The 13,458-nt window shown below is 41.1% G+C and overlaps 1 protein-coding gene across 1 annotated transcript in view; it reads left to right on the top strand.

Moving 5' to 3' along the window:
• The window catches only part of AFG2A (AFG2 AAA ATPase homolog A), a 181,716-nt gene that overhangs the window by 14,430 nt on the left and 153,828 nt on the right, over positions 1–13,458 (top strand). The window contains exon 10 of the mRNA XM_065736027.1: positions 9,112–9,266. Within this exon, the coding sequence (XP_065592099.1) occupies positions 9,112–9,266 (155 nt within the window). The remainder of the gene's footprint in view (positions 1–9,111; positions 9,267–13,458) is intronic.

Genomic DNA, 13,458 nt, shown 5'->3' with positions numbered 1-13,458 from the left:
ATGTAACATGGTAAATGTAGTAACTGGAGTGCTACAACAGCCAAAACTTTCACTTTGGCATCAATAGTTAGGTTTTCTAAGATACCTCATTATAAAAGCTTTTGTTTGTCTTCATTCCAGTTCTGACTAATGTGAATTAATGGAAAGTAAACAGCTATTGTAGAGTTAAATATATTCCAACTGTTTTCTTGGCAGAACTCATTTGTTCTCTATGCAAGTGGTGCTTGCTGATACTTCTGGGGTCAGACAAGCCATTTCTCTCTTCTGTTCAGCAGCTTAGTGCACTTTCATGGAAGTCATTAAGAAGCTTCAGGAGCCTCTAAAGTTCAGCTTGCACTGAAGGTTTTGCTCTTCTGTGTTCACGGTATAAGGAAGGGAAATGTTATGTATGCTGGAATGGGTGAAGAGAAGAAATGGAGACAAGAAACTCGGAATCTGTGTCATGCTCTGGGCTTTTCCAGTCTTATTATGACCAAACACATGTGAAATATTTATGTATACATGGATATAATCATCAGTTAAACATGGTTTTATTTTATCCTTAGAAAGTATTAGAGGATTTTTCTTTCAGTACCTTCTTTTCTTCTACAAGGAGATAGTCTTAGCATACAATGAAATGGCAGTTATCTGGCTGTTTGGAAAATGCTAGGTATCATGACCCTCATGATGCTGTTGCAAGAGCTGACAGCAGGGTGATGAGCATCAGCTCTGTGTCCCAGCCCTTACTGTTGCACAAGGTACACGTATTTATCTCGTGTTGAGCAAGATACTGCTTGTCAGATTTGCAAATAACTAAGAGATTGCTTATGGTCTGGCAAAGTTGGAAGCAAACATGTCAGTCCTAATGTGGCAAGTATCACTGGCTTACGTGAAAGGCTTCTCAGAATTAACATACCTCATCTCTGTTCAAGGATCTGTTTTCTAAAATGACTACATTGGAGAAATTGTGGTTTGTTAGGTTTCTCTACTGCCTGGCAATCTGCTTGTGATTCCCACCATTAACTGTGTATTGCTTCTTCTTGCAACCCTTCATAAAGGATAACAGTATTGTATGCAAAACCTGTCAGCACCTCGGTGGGCAGTGGGCCGTTACCCACTGGACATCAGCGTGCAGTGGGCTCCTCATGGTTGGCTGTGGAGGCCTTGAGTACCCTCTAAGGGATTCATGTGCACAGAATTCCTGCCAAGGAAAGGGCTTACTTATTTGTGCAGCTGAGAAACCTGTATTCTTAAGACTGGAAGACGTTTACCTAAGTTATTTAGTAGACTACCTTCTAGTGTGAACAGCTGTGGAGGCAGTGTTTAGGAAGCAGACTCTGTCGTATCCTTGCATGTAATGTCTGCGTTTGTATGCCCCTGAGATCTTGTTGCTTCTTCTTTAATTAAGTGGCCACACAGCCTTTTATTAATTTCCTAAAAAATAATAACAGTTTTTATTTAACAACAAAGATAAGCACTCCACTTATATGAAATGTTAATTACGTAGCGGGGACATGAATGGTATAAACTGTACTAAATGTTAGAAGATGCTTAGCAACAAAAGTTTCCAAATATAGCCATTTTTTATAAACTTATCCTTCTATGGCTGCTTGTAGCATTTCAAAAGAGAGAATATAAATATAACTTGATTTCTTCAAGAAGTGGGTTCAGTCACGTTGTTTACAGAGAGAGGAAGTGTTTGCTTTGTAACTCTTAGAATTTATCTTCAACATCCTTGTTCATTGCACATAATTTCAGTGTGCTGATATAAAACACTTGGACTGTGATAAGATAGCATCATGAGGAGAGGAAGAACAAATGTCTTTGTTTAAATTGTGGTCTCTCGCAATATCATCAGTTTGGTTCCAGGAAGGATGCTGCAACCAGTGTGACTTCTAGACTAATGTGGCAGAGGCAGTAATCAGTTTGCTTTGCACCAGTGCTTTGTAAATCACCTGACTGCATTGTGGTTAAAGGCATCACCTTCCTTAGATTTTGAGATTATAGTGCTTCCCTGATTTGAGCTGCTGTTAGCAAGAACTTTATGGAAATAAGAAATTGAGCTCTGTTTTTGACCAGCATAAGTCAGCTGAATCTGAGGAGCTACACAGCTTGGATAGACATAAGATGTAATCTGATGGTTCATCCCTTAAAAAAAACAGTTGTCTTGAAATCTTGTTATCCATCAAAATCATTTGGCCGTTTTATTGCTCCTGCATTTTCATAAGTAATACGGTTAGGATATGTACCTTGAAGTATTGACTATGGAGAGGTATTAGATCTGTAAAAATAGAGGTAACTTAACAGGATACTGTACTTGGTGTTTTTTGCTAAAGCTGGGAAGCTTTCTGCTTCACTGTTTATACAAAGGAAAAATTATTTCTGCAGCTCACCTTGAAAATCTGCGAGTCTGTTAGCCCTCTTGCATCAGAACAAAACAAGGCAAAGAAATTGAAGGACTTTTTTGTTTGTTTGTTTGTTTGTTTGTTTGTTTGTTTGTTATTCATCATGATCCATGGGGAGGGAAATTCCCTGCAGTCCAGGCCTTTCTCTAAGCCTTGAAAATCATGGTTCAGCTTAAGTCTTTCCCAAGATGATTAGAACCAGAGTTCTGCTGAGGATGTGCAATAAACATAACTATTGTTCTTGGGTTATAATCCCAAGAGCAGGAATGCGGGCTCTGGCACTGCTTTGTTGAAAAAGTGATAAAGGCAGTGGATGACCAAAGCCTGTGGGTTTATTTATTTTGCAGGGCATTTTTGGGGTTGCTTGCAAATTGTCTGGTCACAGTTACAGGTAAGAAAGGGAAGAAGGCACTTTCCCATTCCTGTCACCGTGCAAAATGAGCTGGGGGAAAGCCATTTGTCTTTGAGTGCAGAGGTCATTTAAAAAACAGCTTTTATGGGAATGTTATTAATATCTAAATACATGGTTTATCCAAAAATGTGTTCTTATGAAATGGAGAGATTTTCACAGAAATGGCAGAACACAGGATTCTAAAATGCACTGGAAAACCCAGATGTGATATAGAAGTAATGCACTGAATGAATGTTTAGACTGGAACGTGCAAGTTTTCTTGCACAATGCTCCATCATGCTAATCTACAGTGTAACAAGACCAAGAGAGTCAATTCCCATCCTTGGCATTCAGGAGCCAGTGCTGTGCTTTGTAGTTGTACGGTTGGGTCTGTAATGCAGAGACTGATTTTAAGCTGAAGAAAATGACCTTGTTTACGGTCTTAATGTACTATGAACAAAAGTGCCCTTGCTTGCAGGCACATGTAATAGAGTGATGCGTCTTTTCTGCACTATGTTTTGGCTTCTCAGTGTGAGATTCTCATCCTGGTGCTTCTGCTCAGTGCCATTCTGGTGAGATTACATGATGGGACAGCTGTCGTCAGACAGAGTTCTGTGTTGAGTACTTAAGTCTATTTAAAGCCCATCCCATGCTGATGTTTACATGAGCAGAAAATGACAAAGATATTCAGAAGAGCTGGTTAGTAACTGCAGTTAATATCTGAAATGAGCCCTTGTGGCAGACATCGTGTTCCATGCACAGCTGTGCAGGAGGAGTGGTAGGAGTGTGGGCAAGACCCCAGACCAGGGTTGGTCCTGGGCCTGCTGGTTCCCATGCTGACCTGGGAGGGTTTGCTCATCTAAGGGCTGAGGAAGACTTCAGGACCTTTAATCTCAGTTGAGAAGTGACTCAGCGGACTTTCTTCTTGGTAGCAGGACCAGGTATACCCGGGTCACTTGCCTTAATCAGTGTTCTGCATGATGTGTACTTCCCTTGTTGTCTCCTATTGTGTTCCTTGCTGATGTTCCTCCTCCGGCCAGCCCAGATGGGACAGCTGCACTGCTGCTGCTGGCCACCACATGTATACCGTGGTGCCCTTCTGCTGCTGACTGAGTTCACGATCACTGTAGCTCTGTGGTAAGCAGGCACTGAGTTACCACAGATGATTCAGACCAGGTCGCTTGTGTTGAAGAGTGTTCTTTGATTTCCTGGTTCTGGAGTGTGTTCTCATTACAAATTGGGATTAAATATTTGGGACAAAGCTATTTTTTTCTCTGAGGTACAGACATACTTTTTAAAAAAGTGACTTGTTTGAAATGAGTGTCACATCTTGACCTTTTCTGAGTAGATGCTTGTATTGAGGTTGCAAAGTTATGTTTTTTATCAGTATCCGAGTAAAAGGCGATGCTTACTGTAGCTGGGACTAGTTTAGCTAGAAAAAGAAATGCCCTGTGCCTAGATCATGTTATACTTTATTTGAGCTATCCATTTAGAAATGGTGCTACAGCAGAAAAGGGCAGTGTTTTCTGCTCCCTCTCAAACTCCAGATAAAATGGTTTCACACATAATGGCAAACAGTATTTTTTTACTTGATAAAGATCGTAAGTGACGTTTTGTCAGAGAATATTTTCGTTTGTGTGTCTGTGTTGGTTTTGCAGTAGTATTAATTACCTGGCCACAGTTGGGACACACAGCTTCTAATATTTGTTGGGAAAATTTTCATTGGCTTCCTTGCTTGCTGTGCTCTGATGGTGTACCTACTCATAATTAGAGCAGCACTTAGCCACTGCTTGCTGTTTCTTGTCCCTTTGCCTGGTACCTTGAAGCAAGGGCAGCCCTTGTTTTTCTCCTCACCCATGCATGGCTGACCTGAGCTTGGGAATATTGCACAGGAGGATGGACTGTAAAGCAGGCTGCCCAGTGTTCCTTATTCCCCCCTGTTGTCATCCACTTAGGATAAATGGTTTGTGCCTATCTGATCTGTGAATAAACTGTTTCCTGTATTTGAAAGAAGCTTGGAAAATACAGTTCCTCCTTCTTTCCTTGGCCTCCCTTACTGTAGCTATCACAGCTTGCAGTTGGCCCCATAGACGTGTCCCAGCAGATGCCGGAGCTCCTCGTGTAGGACCATAAATCACAGACAGGTTCCCCTCAGAAGATCAGTGCTCAGGTTAGCTGAGTGAGTTTGCAGAGCTATGGCTATGAGAGGTTTCAGGGCGTTATCTTTCCTGTGCAAACAGCATACAAAAGTTCTTTGGGAATTTTCACTTATACAGATGGCAGCCAAAGACAAATTGCAGAATATGATTGTGAGAGCGAAGCTAAGAGTTTCTCCTTTCTGAAAAAATTCTACTTGGGCATGAATTTTGTGTAGAGATTAAACTCACAAGAAATAAGATTTAAAAATATATTCTTAGCAGTCTTATCCATAGGTATTTCCTCTTAGTAAATCAGTCAGTGGGTTTGCTTCGGTACCAACTAAACCAAACCAACAAAACAATCCTAAATTGTGGTGATTTCCTGGGACACGGATGTACACATCTGTGCTAGCTGTGGTGAGTGGTGACTCTTGCCCCCAGGTAAGAGGAAAGCTCACTAGTGGTGCAGAGAGCCAGTGCTGTCATGCCAATGCTTTGTCTGGGGAGCAGAGGGAATAAGTGGCTTTGCCAAGACACAGCCTGTTGTCCCTCAGCGCTCATGGCAGCTGCTCTTGTTGCTTCCTCACCACCATGACAGTTCTGCTGGGGCTGCACAGGATGAAAGACTGAATGCGTGAGGATGTGTCACCTTAGCAAGTGGCAGCCAGGTCTCCATCTGCTGCTTTAACAGCATCTGTGATCTTATGCATCTGTGCATAACTGCAAACAAAATAAGTCCGTGTTCTTTTTTTTCCTTTGAATTTGGCTATCTAATATCTTGGTGTAATAAAGTGCTGTGAACTCCATTTTTTTAAATAAGGTCATACATTCAGGAATACTTTTGATTTGTAGCATGGGGTGTATGAAGTCCTTTAAAAGGTTTCCTGGTGTTATGTTGGGATTGTCATCCTGAATGACTGCGGCAAGTAAAAAAGTAGAAATGGTTGTATATAAAGGAAAAGAGTTCCTCACCTTAACAATATTAAACATTGGAATAACTTCTTACCCATTGCTCATGAAGGAAAGAAACCCCTTATGGTTTCTAAAGTTCAAAATTGAGTCTATGTTAGAAATGTTTACTTCTACAGATAAAACTTAAGTTTTGGAGGATAGTGTCTGGAGATCCAGAAATAGGGGAGGATGCCCTACATAGGGCCAGTAGAGAGCTGAAATCTTTCCACATGTTGGTGTGCTTTCCATTTCCAGCTGTGTAGGAGAGCATTGTGTTGGATCTGAAAGCTGTCACAGGGAGAAATGATGTGTGTCTCCTGGATTTGGCCATGATAATTTGGGAGGAAAATGGCAGATTAGCAGGGAAACATTTCTTCTTGTAAATGAACTTGTATGGAAATTACAAGTTCTGGTATTGTGCTTCTGGTAGAATAGGTCCATGCAGGGCAGATTTGCGGAAGAAGTGGCTAATGGCACTGAAAGAAGCGTGATTAATGATTTTGTTTGGTTTGGTTCATTTCCTTATGTGTTGTGTATATTCTGTTTTTAAAGCCTAAAGTATGTGTGTTCTCTGTTTGGAGTGGATGCTTTCTGTTATTTACAGTAGTGTGTAATTATACACAGACTCTGACAAATGTAGCAGTGTAGTAGAGTCTATTTTTAGGCTCAGGCATTTGTAATTATGATCTAATGTGCCAACACTTAGCCAAGCTATGAGCAGGGAAAGTCTTGCAAGGAACAATGCTACCTACCTCCCTCTCAACTTGGTACCAAGGAAGGATCAGCTGTACCAGGACAACATGTTCTGCTGGCTTTTCCCCTCCTGTCCACCTAATTTCCTCTATTCTAGACAGACAGGATGAGTTAGTGAGGTGGAGTGCACAGTTGCTGGACTGGAACAGATTGTTTATTTTCCATTGTTTGTAATCATGCATGACTTATTATGCTTGTTTCTTTCCAGTTTTTTTTTTTTTTAACTGGGATTTTCCATTTATACTCCCCCAAGGATCAGCGTTGCTCATAGTTGCAGTCGCTGCCCTCTGAGCTGCATTCCTGCTCCGCACTGGAGGGCCCTGGGGACCAGGCACGTCCTTTTCCCCACAGCGTGGACCCGCTGACCACCTCTACCACCCCCCACACTGTCAGAATCTTCAGTTCAACTACATCATCAGCATGTTCACTGTGGTGTTTCACTTCTCCTGCCTGTGCCCTGCTCCCAGCAGCCCACTGTGAGCCCTGCCCCTTGTTTCCGTATCTTACATACATCTCTCAGTGTCTCCAGACAAAGATGTGTTTTTCACCCTCAGGCAAGCTCCTGACTGTATCCTTGTGTTCGTTAGTTTCCCCCCCTCCCCCCTGCCCCTCTGGTTAGAGGTCAGTCTGAAGTTCAGGAAAGAATGATTATGATAACAGGAGGAAACAGGAAGAATCATGCTTTCTTTTTCAATCTGTTTTTTATTATTGTTTTAATGTAAAACATTGTTTCAATTAAATGCTGACCCGTGCAATGGCGTGTGCGTGCACGTGCTGAAATGAATTCAGGCTTTGTGTGGAGAGCTGTGACTTCCCCATTCCTGTTCTGGATCAAGGCTGTGGCGTCTCAGGCTGCTGCTGATGACCGGGATTTCACTCGTGTGCTCCAGCGGCACAGGCAGGCCCCATCATGAAGAGCTAGCTCTCTTCTCGTCGGGCCTTCCTCTGTGGTGTTCTCTCTCTGATTTTGAAGTAAACTCATTTATTTTAGCAATTCCTTATGTAATGAAAAAAAAGCTGTGGCGTGATTAAAAATCTGTGCTAAATGAGGGCCTGATGGAACAGTTACATACAGAAAGGAGGAACGGAGCTGCTTTCTCAATGCCTTAGCTTCCTGACGTTATTTATTCTTTCACTGTAGAGTGAGAGTGCTGTAGGAATTGACTTTACCCTAAAGAATATGTAGGACTTGAGCCCTAGTACCTGCTTCCACCTCCCAGCATTTTCTGCAATGGTTCTAGAGTAACTCACCCATTTGTTATTTGCTTGGATGCAAATTTTAATTCTGCAGGGGTGTCTTCTCACTCAAGTTTTTCGTTTGCTTGAAATGAACTGTTTTGGAGGAAGGAAGAAGGGGGAGGAAGAATCATGAAAATTGTCTGGCTTGTTAAAATGAGTCAGTTGTATTTTATATGTGTCCTCTGGTGACCAGATTTTCATTTTCTCCTCGGCCTTGTGGAATGTTTTTATTTATATATCTTATTAGTTCTGGATGTTCCGCACAAGGGGAAACCTGAATTACAATTTTTTTTTTCATTATTGTATTAAGAGCTGGGGTATTAAATGCAGGTGCTGCGGCTCTGTCATAATTGGCAGTTAATGGAGAGACACCAGCTGTACTGGTGCACAGGGGAGGTATTATATCTCTTCACACATTGTATATATTGTAGGAAATGCAGAATTCCTGTCATTGTCAGAAACTTTGTGTGTCCCCATCTCCCGTGCCTCCATAGAAAAAAGACAATAATCCACTAAAAGTTAAAACCACGTCTATTTTCAGAATCAGCTTATCCCTTTTATTGTGCTTTCATGTAGCGCTAATTGATGTTTTGTTTGGTTAAATATAGAAAAGATTTAACAAATGTTTGCCTTTTTATGGTCATGCAAGACTAACTGGTGCTGTACTGGCTGCCTCATTTTTTTGCAGCACGTGACAGGCCATCCTACATATCTGCGTGTGTGTGGAGCACGTATGTGTCTGTATGCCTACACTCAGGATCATCCTCATTATGCATTGGCATATCACACATTGAACTGACTTGATTTGTAGAGCAGGTTTACAAAGGAAAAGAGTCCTAATCAACAGAGAGGACAGTTTTGCAGCCATCTTACGAGTACTGATTTAACACTTGCCTCAATTACTCGTTATCCCGCTTCCCGGTTTCTGGTTTAAAAATGTGTTTAGTTCAGTGTATGGATATTTTTGCCCTCTCAGCTTCATCTCTTGGAACACAGGGGCAAGGCTGTTTTGTTCTGTCTTTTGGAACCAATCTAGTTTATATTCTGTTTATATGCAGTCATAAAATCCCCTTTTTCTTCTTCCCTCCACAGAAGTGTCTTGCATGTTCCTTGACCTAGTTAGGGCCCGGTGCTGGGACATGCTTTTGAATGTCATTTCCTTTCCAGTGCCGCTGTGTGTTTGTTCATTGTGTGCTTCATGTTTGTGAGAAACAGGATGAAGTCTACATGTTTTTCTGCTTTTTGTTTTTAATAGGCCTGTATGCGCTGCGGAGAGCTCTGGGGAAGCAAGCTCGCCCCTCAGACATCGAGGTGGCTGGGTCAGTGATGATTGCTTTCAATGACTTCCTGCAGGGGATGAAGGATGTCAGGCCCAGCGCCATGAGGGAGGTGGCAGTCGATGTGCCAAAAGTAAGTTGTTTTTTGCAGTACACTAGCAACATTGTTAGAGCCACATTAAGAGTCACAGCTACGCGTTGAAATGTCCTACCAGAAGAGAGTCGTTTTGTAAAGCGGAAGTTTCGAGTTGCCCATAAATGTTGTGTATCATCTTTTTGTTTACATATTTAATAATAATTTTGAAAACCAATTTAAAAGAAACTTGAGTTTGTAATGCTCTGGAAAGAACTGGTAGTGCAGAAGCATATTTCCTGATCTGCACTTTTATGAGCTGGGCGTGTTAATGGAGTAAAAATCTTAAGATGTCTGCTCAAAGCTGATCTTGATTAGCTGTGTAAGCTGAAGCCTTTTGTAAAGCAGACACAAATTTAAGTAGAAACCAAATGTTAGCATTTGTATTCGAAGTGTATTGAAACAAAGAGAGGGCGATTGCTGTGATTTGTATAAAGCAGCTAAGGAATTCTACATGCAGTTCTTACTGCTGCGAACTGGATGTCTTCAAAAATCACAAAGCTGTAGGTAAGAAGTCACTGCCAAGCACTTACCCACCGGATGCTGTCGTTACATGAATGACTGTTCTTTTGGCAGTGCCAGTTTCAGTCATCCTTACTGCACTCACAACCCTTTCAGTTATGTTGTGTCTGCTACGGAATTTCTGTAACACGTAAATTGGTCTGTGGATCTCATCTGGTTTAAGAAGATCCAGCAAAAGAAAGCGCTGTATTTCATCGCACTGGATTTTGACTCTGCAAGTAGTTGTGCTGATGTTTTTCAGCAGCTCCTCATCCCCTTGAAGAAAACATTTACATCTTAGTGCATGACGATGAGTCATCTGGGAATTAGCTTGCACAGCTACAGACCCCTGTTCCTGTACTGTAGAAATGGGAAATAAAGTCTGTGAACAGGATGCTGCATGCAGCCAGGTCGGATATCACACTTGGCTTGTTAAGAGTCCATGCTGCAAAGTGGAGTGCTAGGTAGAAATGCCTGGGTTGGCCCCAGATGGCTTTTTCTGGAAATGGTGTAGAGGCATTAATATCCGCAAGAGCTGATTAGTTCTGCTGAGAACAAGAACTACTAATCCTCTTGTTGCTTATTGTGCTACTGTCTCTTGGGCTTACATCATTATCCCTGCTCTGTGCCTTCTAGACATACCAACCCATTTGGAGCTACTGCTCAACAGCACAGTTAAGACATATAAGTCAAATCTCAAAGTCCTGCAGTAAATGTAGTCTGAATGCACATCAACCTACTACTGAAGCTCCTGTAGTCCACTAAACCATCCTCCTGGTGGCTTTCTCAGACGTCACGTTTTTGTTAAATGCCAGCTGAGTCACTGGAATACTGCTGAAATTCATTCCTTTGTCGAAAGGAAGGTATAGCATAGTGCAGATTCCTTTTCTGCTTACTGGATGTTCATTTTTACAAAATAATGAATATTCTGTGTAGATATAAGGTAAATTTCAGGCCACTTGGTGTCTGTGGTGAGTTTAAAGTGGAAGCTAAGCTCTGGGTATACCAGATGCATTCAGAAGGTGTGTCGTCCTTCATTAAGCTGCTGCAGGAGGTGCTTGAGTTGAGTTTAACCACTACTTTGGACTGCGGAGCTAGCTTTCTACCAACAGAAGGTACCTGTCTGTGCTCTGAAGCAGTCTAAACATTGGGAAATGCTTTGCACAGCTGTCTGTGAAAGTCAAAGTAGTGTGAATACAGCACTGTAACCTGCCCTCATTTCTGTAGTAAGTTATTCCTCTTTATTAATTGCCCTTATTTCAATCCAGTGCTCTCTATTCATGGACTTGGGCCATTTAACTTTTCAGCACTTTACTACTTGGATGCTAACATGCTGTACTGTGGTACACTACATAGCTGCTCTGTGATAATCCATGCCTACAGGAACTGCCTTACTTTTGTTTGTCATATTTTTATCAACGTTAAAAAAAATATGCCATGGGGAGAAAAGCAAAAGAAAGCATGAACCAGATAGGAATCCAGCTATCTTCAAGAAACTTTTTTTTTTTCCTGCATCTTTGTTCATAGTAAAATTTTGATAATTTTTAGATAATTTTGTAAAATTATCCTGTATTGATCAACCCTTATATTCTTCCTGTATGTCCAGGTTGACCATTAGTTGTACAGGTAAATTTCTTAGAAAATCAGGTATTACATTCCTTCATGTTCTGAAGTCTGACTTCAGTGCTGTTTGTCATCTACAAAGTCCTTTCTTAAAATATCTTCAGACATGAAGAAAATGATCATGTGTTTTTGTTTTTTTCCCAAATAACTGAGAGAAATCTGATGTGTATTAAAATTATGTTTATGTTCATTGTAGATATATTCCTCACTTGGCAGCCCCTTTGGTGTGAGTGGACCTTCTGGGCTACACGCTTGGTTATAAGTAAATCCACTGATGTACGTGCTGAATCAGCTGAGGCTTTTGTGACTTTTAACTTTGTTTTTTCCAAATGTGGTTATCATTTTCAACTGATTTGAAGTAGCCATGTGCAAACTGGAAGAGAAGAGTGCAAATTAACTTATAAATTAAGCCACGAGTAGAGGAATGTAGTTGAAATACTTCTTCCCTCATAGTCCTTTTCCATTTATGTTTTTAGGGGCTGGTGTCACCTCTGGTAACAAAATATTACTTATTTTGTTATGTACTCCAAATTGTTTAGACTGTGCAGTGCTTGTTCTCTGAAATCTGCAGTTTTGAGTAGACTGTAATGAAAATATAATGTTTGAATCAGCTTTCACTTCCTAGGTCCTAGAATAGCATGTTAACTGCTTTGAGGGTTAGAAGGCTGCTAAGCTAAATTACTGTCTTGCAGCCTTTTATTTAAGATCTGGAAAAACTTGTTATGTGTATATGCAGGGCAGAAAAGAATAAGAATATGTAATAAAGTTATGTTGTTTGGATGGCCTTATCTAAGTCACTTTACTTCTTGGTGTTAGAGGATGTTTGATAACTGTTAGAGAATGTTTTGCTGTCTGCTTCTTAAAAGTGATTTATAGCAAGATCAATATTAATTTCTTTTATAAACTGACTTCAGCTGATTCACAATGGGCTTCATATCATTCTTTGCTTCTATGACTGGTGCCACCAAGTACTTCTTTCTGTGCTTTGCCTTGCAGTGTTCCCTTTTCATTCCGCTTCTGTCCAGAGTGATGTGTGCCTTGCACTGGACCAAGGTGAAACTCTTGTCTGCCCACTTCCACATAGTACCTCAGTTTCCATTTGTACAGAACCTTTCTTGAACTTTGCTACGTGTCACAGCCTTGTGTTTTTTTTCAGCAGGAATTTAGGAGACAGGGGATGCACATAATAAATCAGGAAGTTAATACTTCAGCTGTTTGGAGAGTTGCACCATAGTTGCAGTTTTCCCTTCTCCTGTGGGTTTTTCAGAAATTTTTGGGGAATGCTGTGGATTTTGCTTGCCTGCTCATTCCCTTTACTGTAATTCAACACTCAGATTTGTGTCTTTGCAGCCAAACGGTTCTGGAAGAGACATCCTTTGCACGTCTGCTTTATTTCTTTATTGCTGCTGCTGAACAGCCTCTGGGGAGTTGCTGTTCTGCATCATATTTTGAGCTCTGTTGACCTGGGGAGAGCTAAAGATTATGGCAGTAATGAAATCTTGGTGTCTTATGCACTGAAGCAGAGCTCTGTCTGTCTCTGTGGCTGTATCTGGATATGTAAGCTCAGCCCTAAGGCTGGTCTTTTCCACCACTTTCACAGTGACTAAATATCACACTTCATTGCTGTGTTGCAAGGCCTTTCCCTTCAGTCCGTGTGCAGGTTTAGGATGTGCAGCTAGGCATTCTGGTGTGTGTACTGTAGTGTGTATATACTAGCTTATGTGAATCTAAATGAATCCTTAGTTCTGAGTGTGTTACTCTTGATGGAATGGGGTGGTGGTTTTCTCCCACTTATCCTTTTGAAGTGTGGAAAACAAAATTATTTCGTGAAGGACTTGTCCAGAATGTGAAGGTAGTGTGTTGTTTGCTACTTTTGCTTTTAACACCATTGCTGTTTCAGTTCCATCTGGTGTGACAGAAATTCTGATTAAACTGACTGAAATTTCGCCTGCTTAACTGTTTTTTGTTTTGTTCCTTTTTAACTCACACTTTGCAAGTTCATCTTTAGTGTCTGGGTTTGTATGTCCTGCCTTGCCCCTTTTCAGTTTTAAAATGTAAGCAAAATCAG

Source organism: Cyrtonyx montezumae, unplaced genomic scaffold, assembly GCF_038088225.1.
Source record: "Cyrtonyx montezumae isolate F1298 unplaced genomic scaffold, pur_monq_1.0 scaffold_2, whole genome shotgun sequence".
Classification (NCBI taxonomy): domain Eukaryota; kingdom Metazoa; phylum Chordata; class Aves; order Galliformes; family Odontophoridae; genus Cyrtonyx; species Cyrtonyx montezumae.
The sequence above is the reverse complement of the archived record's forward strand: the minus strand, read 5'-3'. Positions and strand labels throughout refer to the sequence as shown.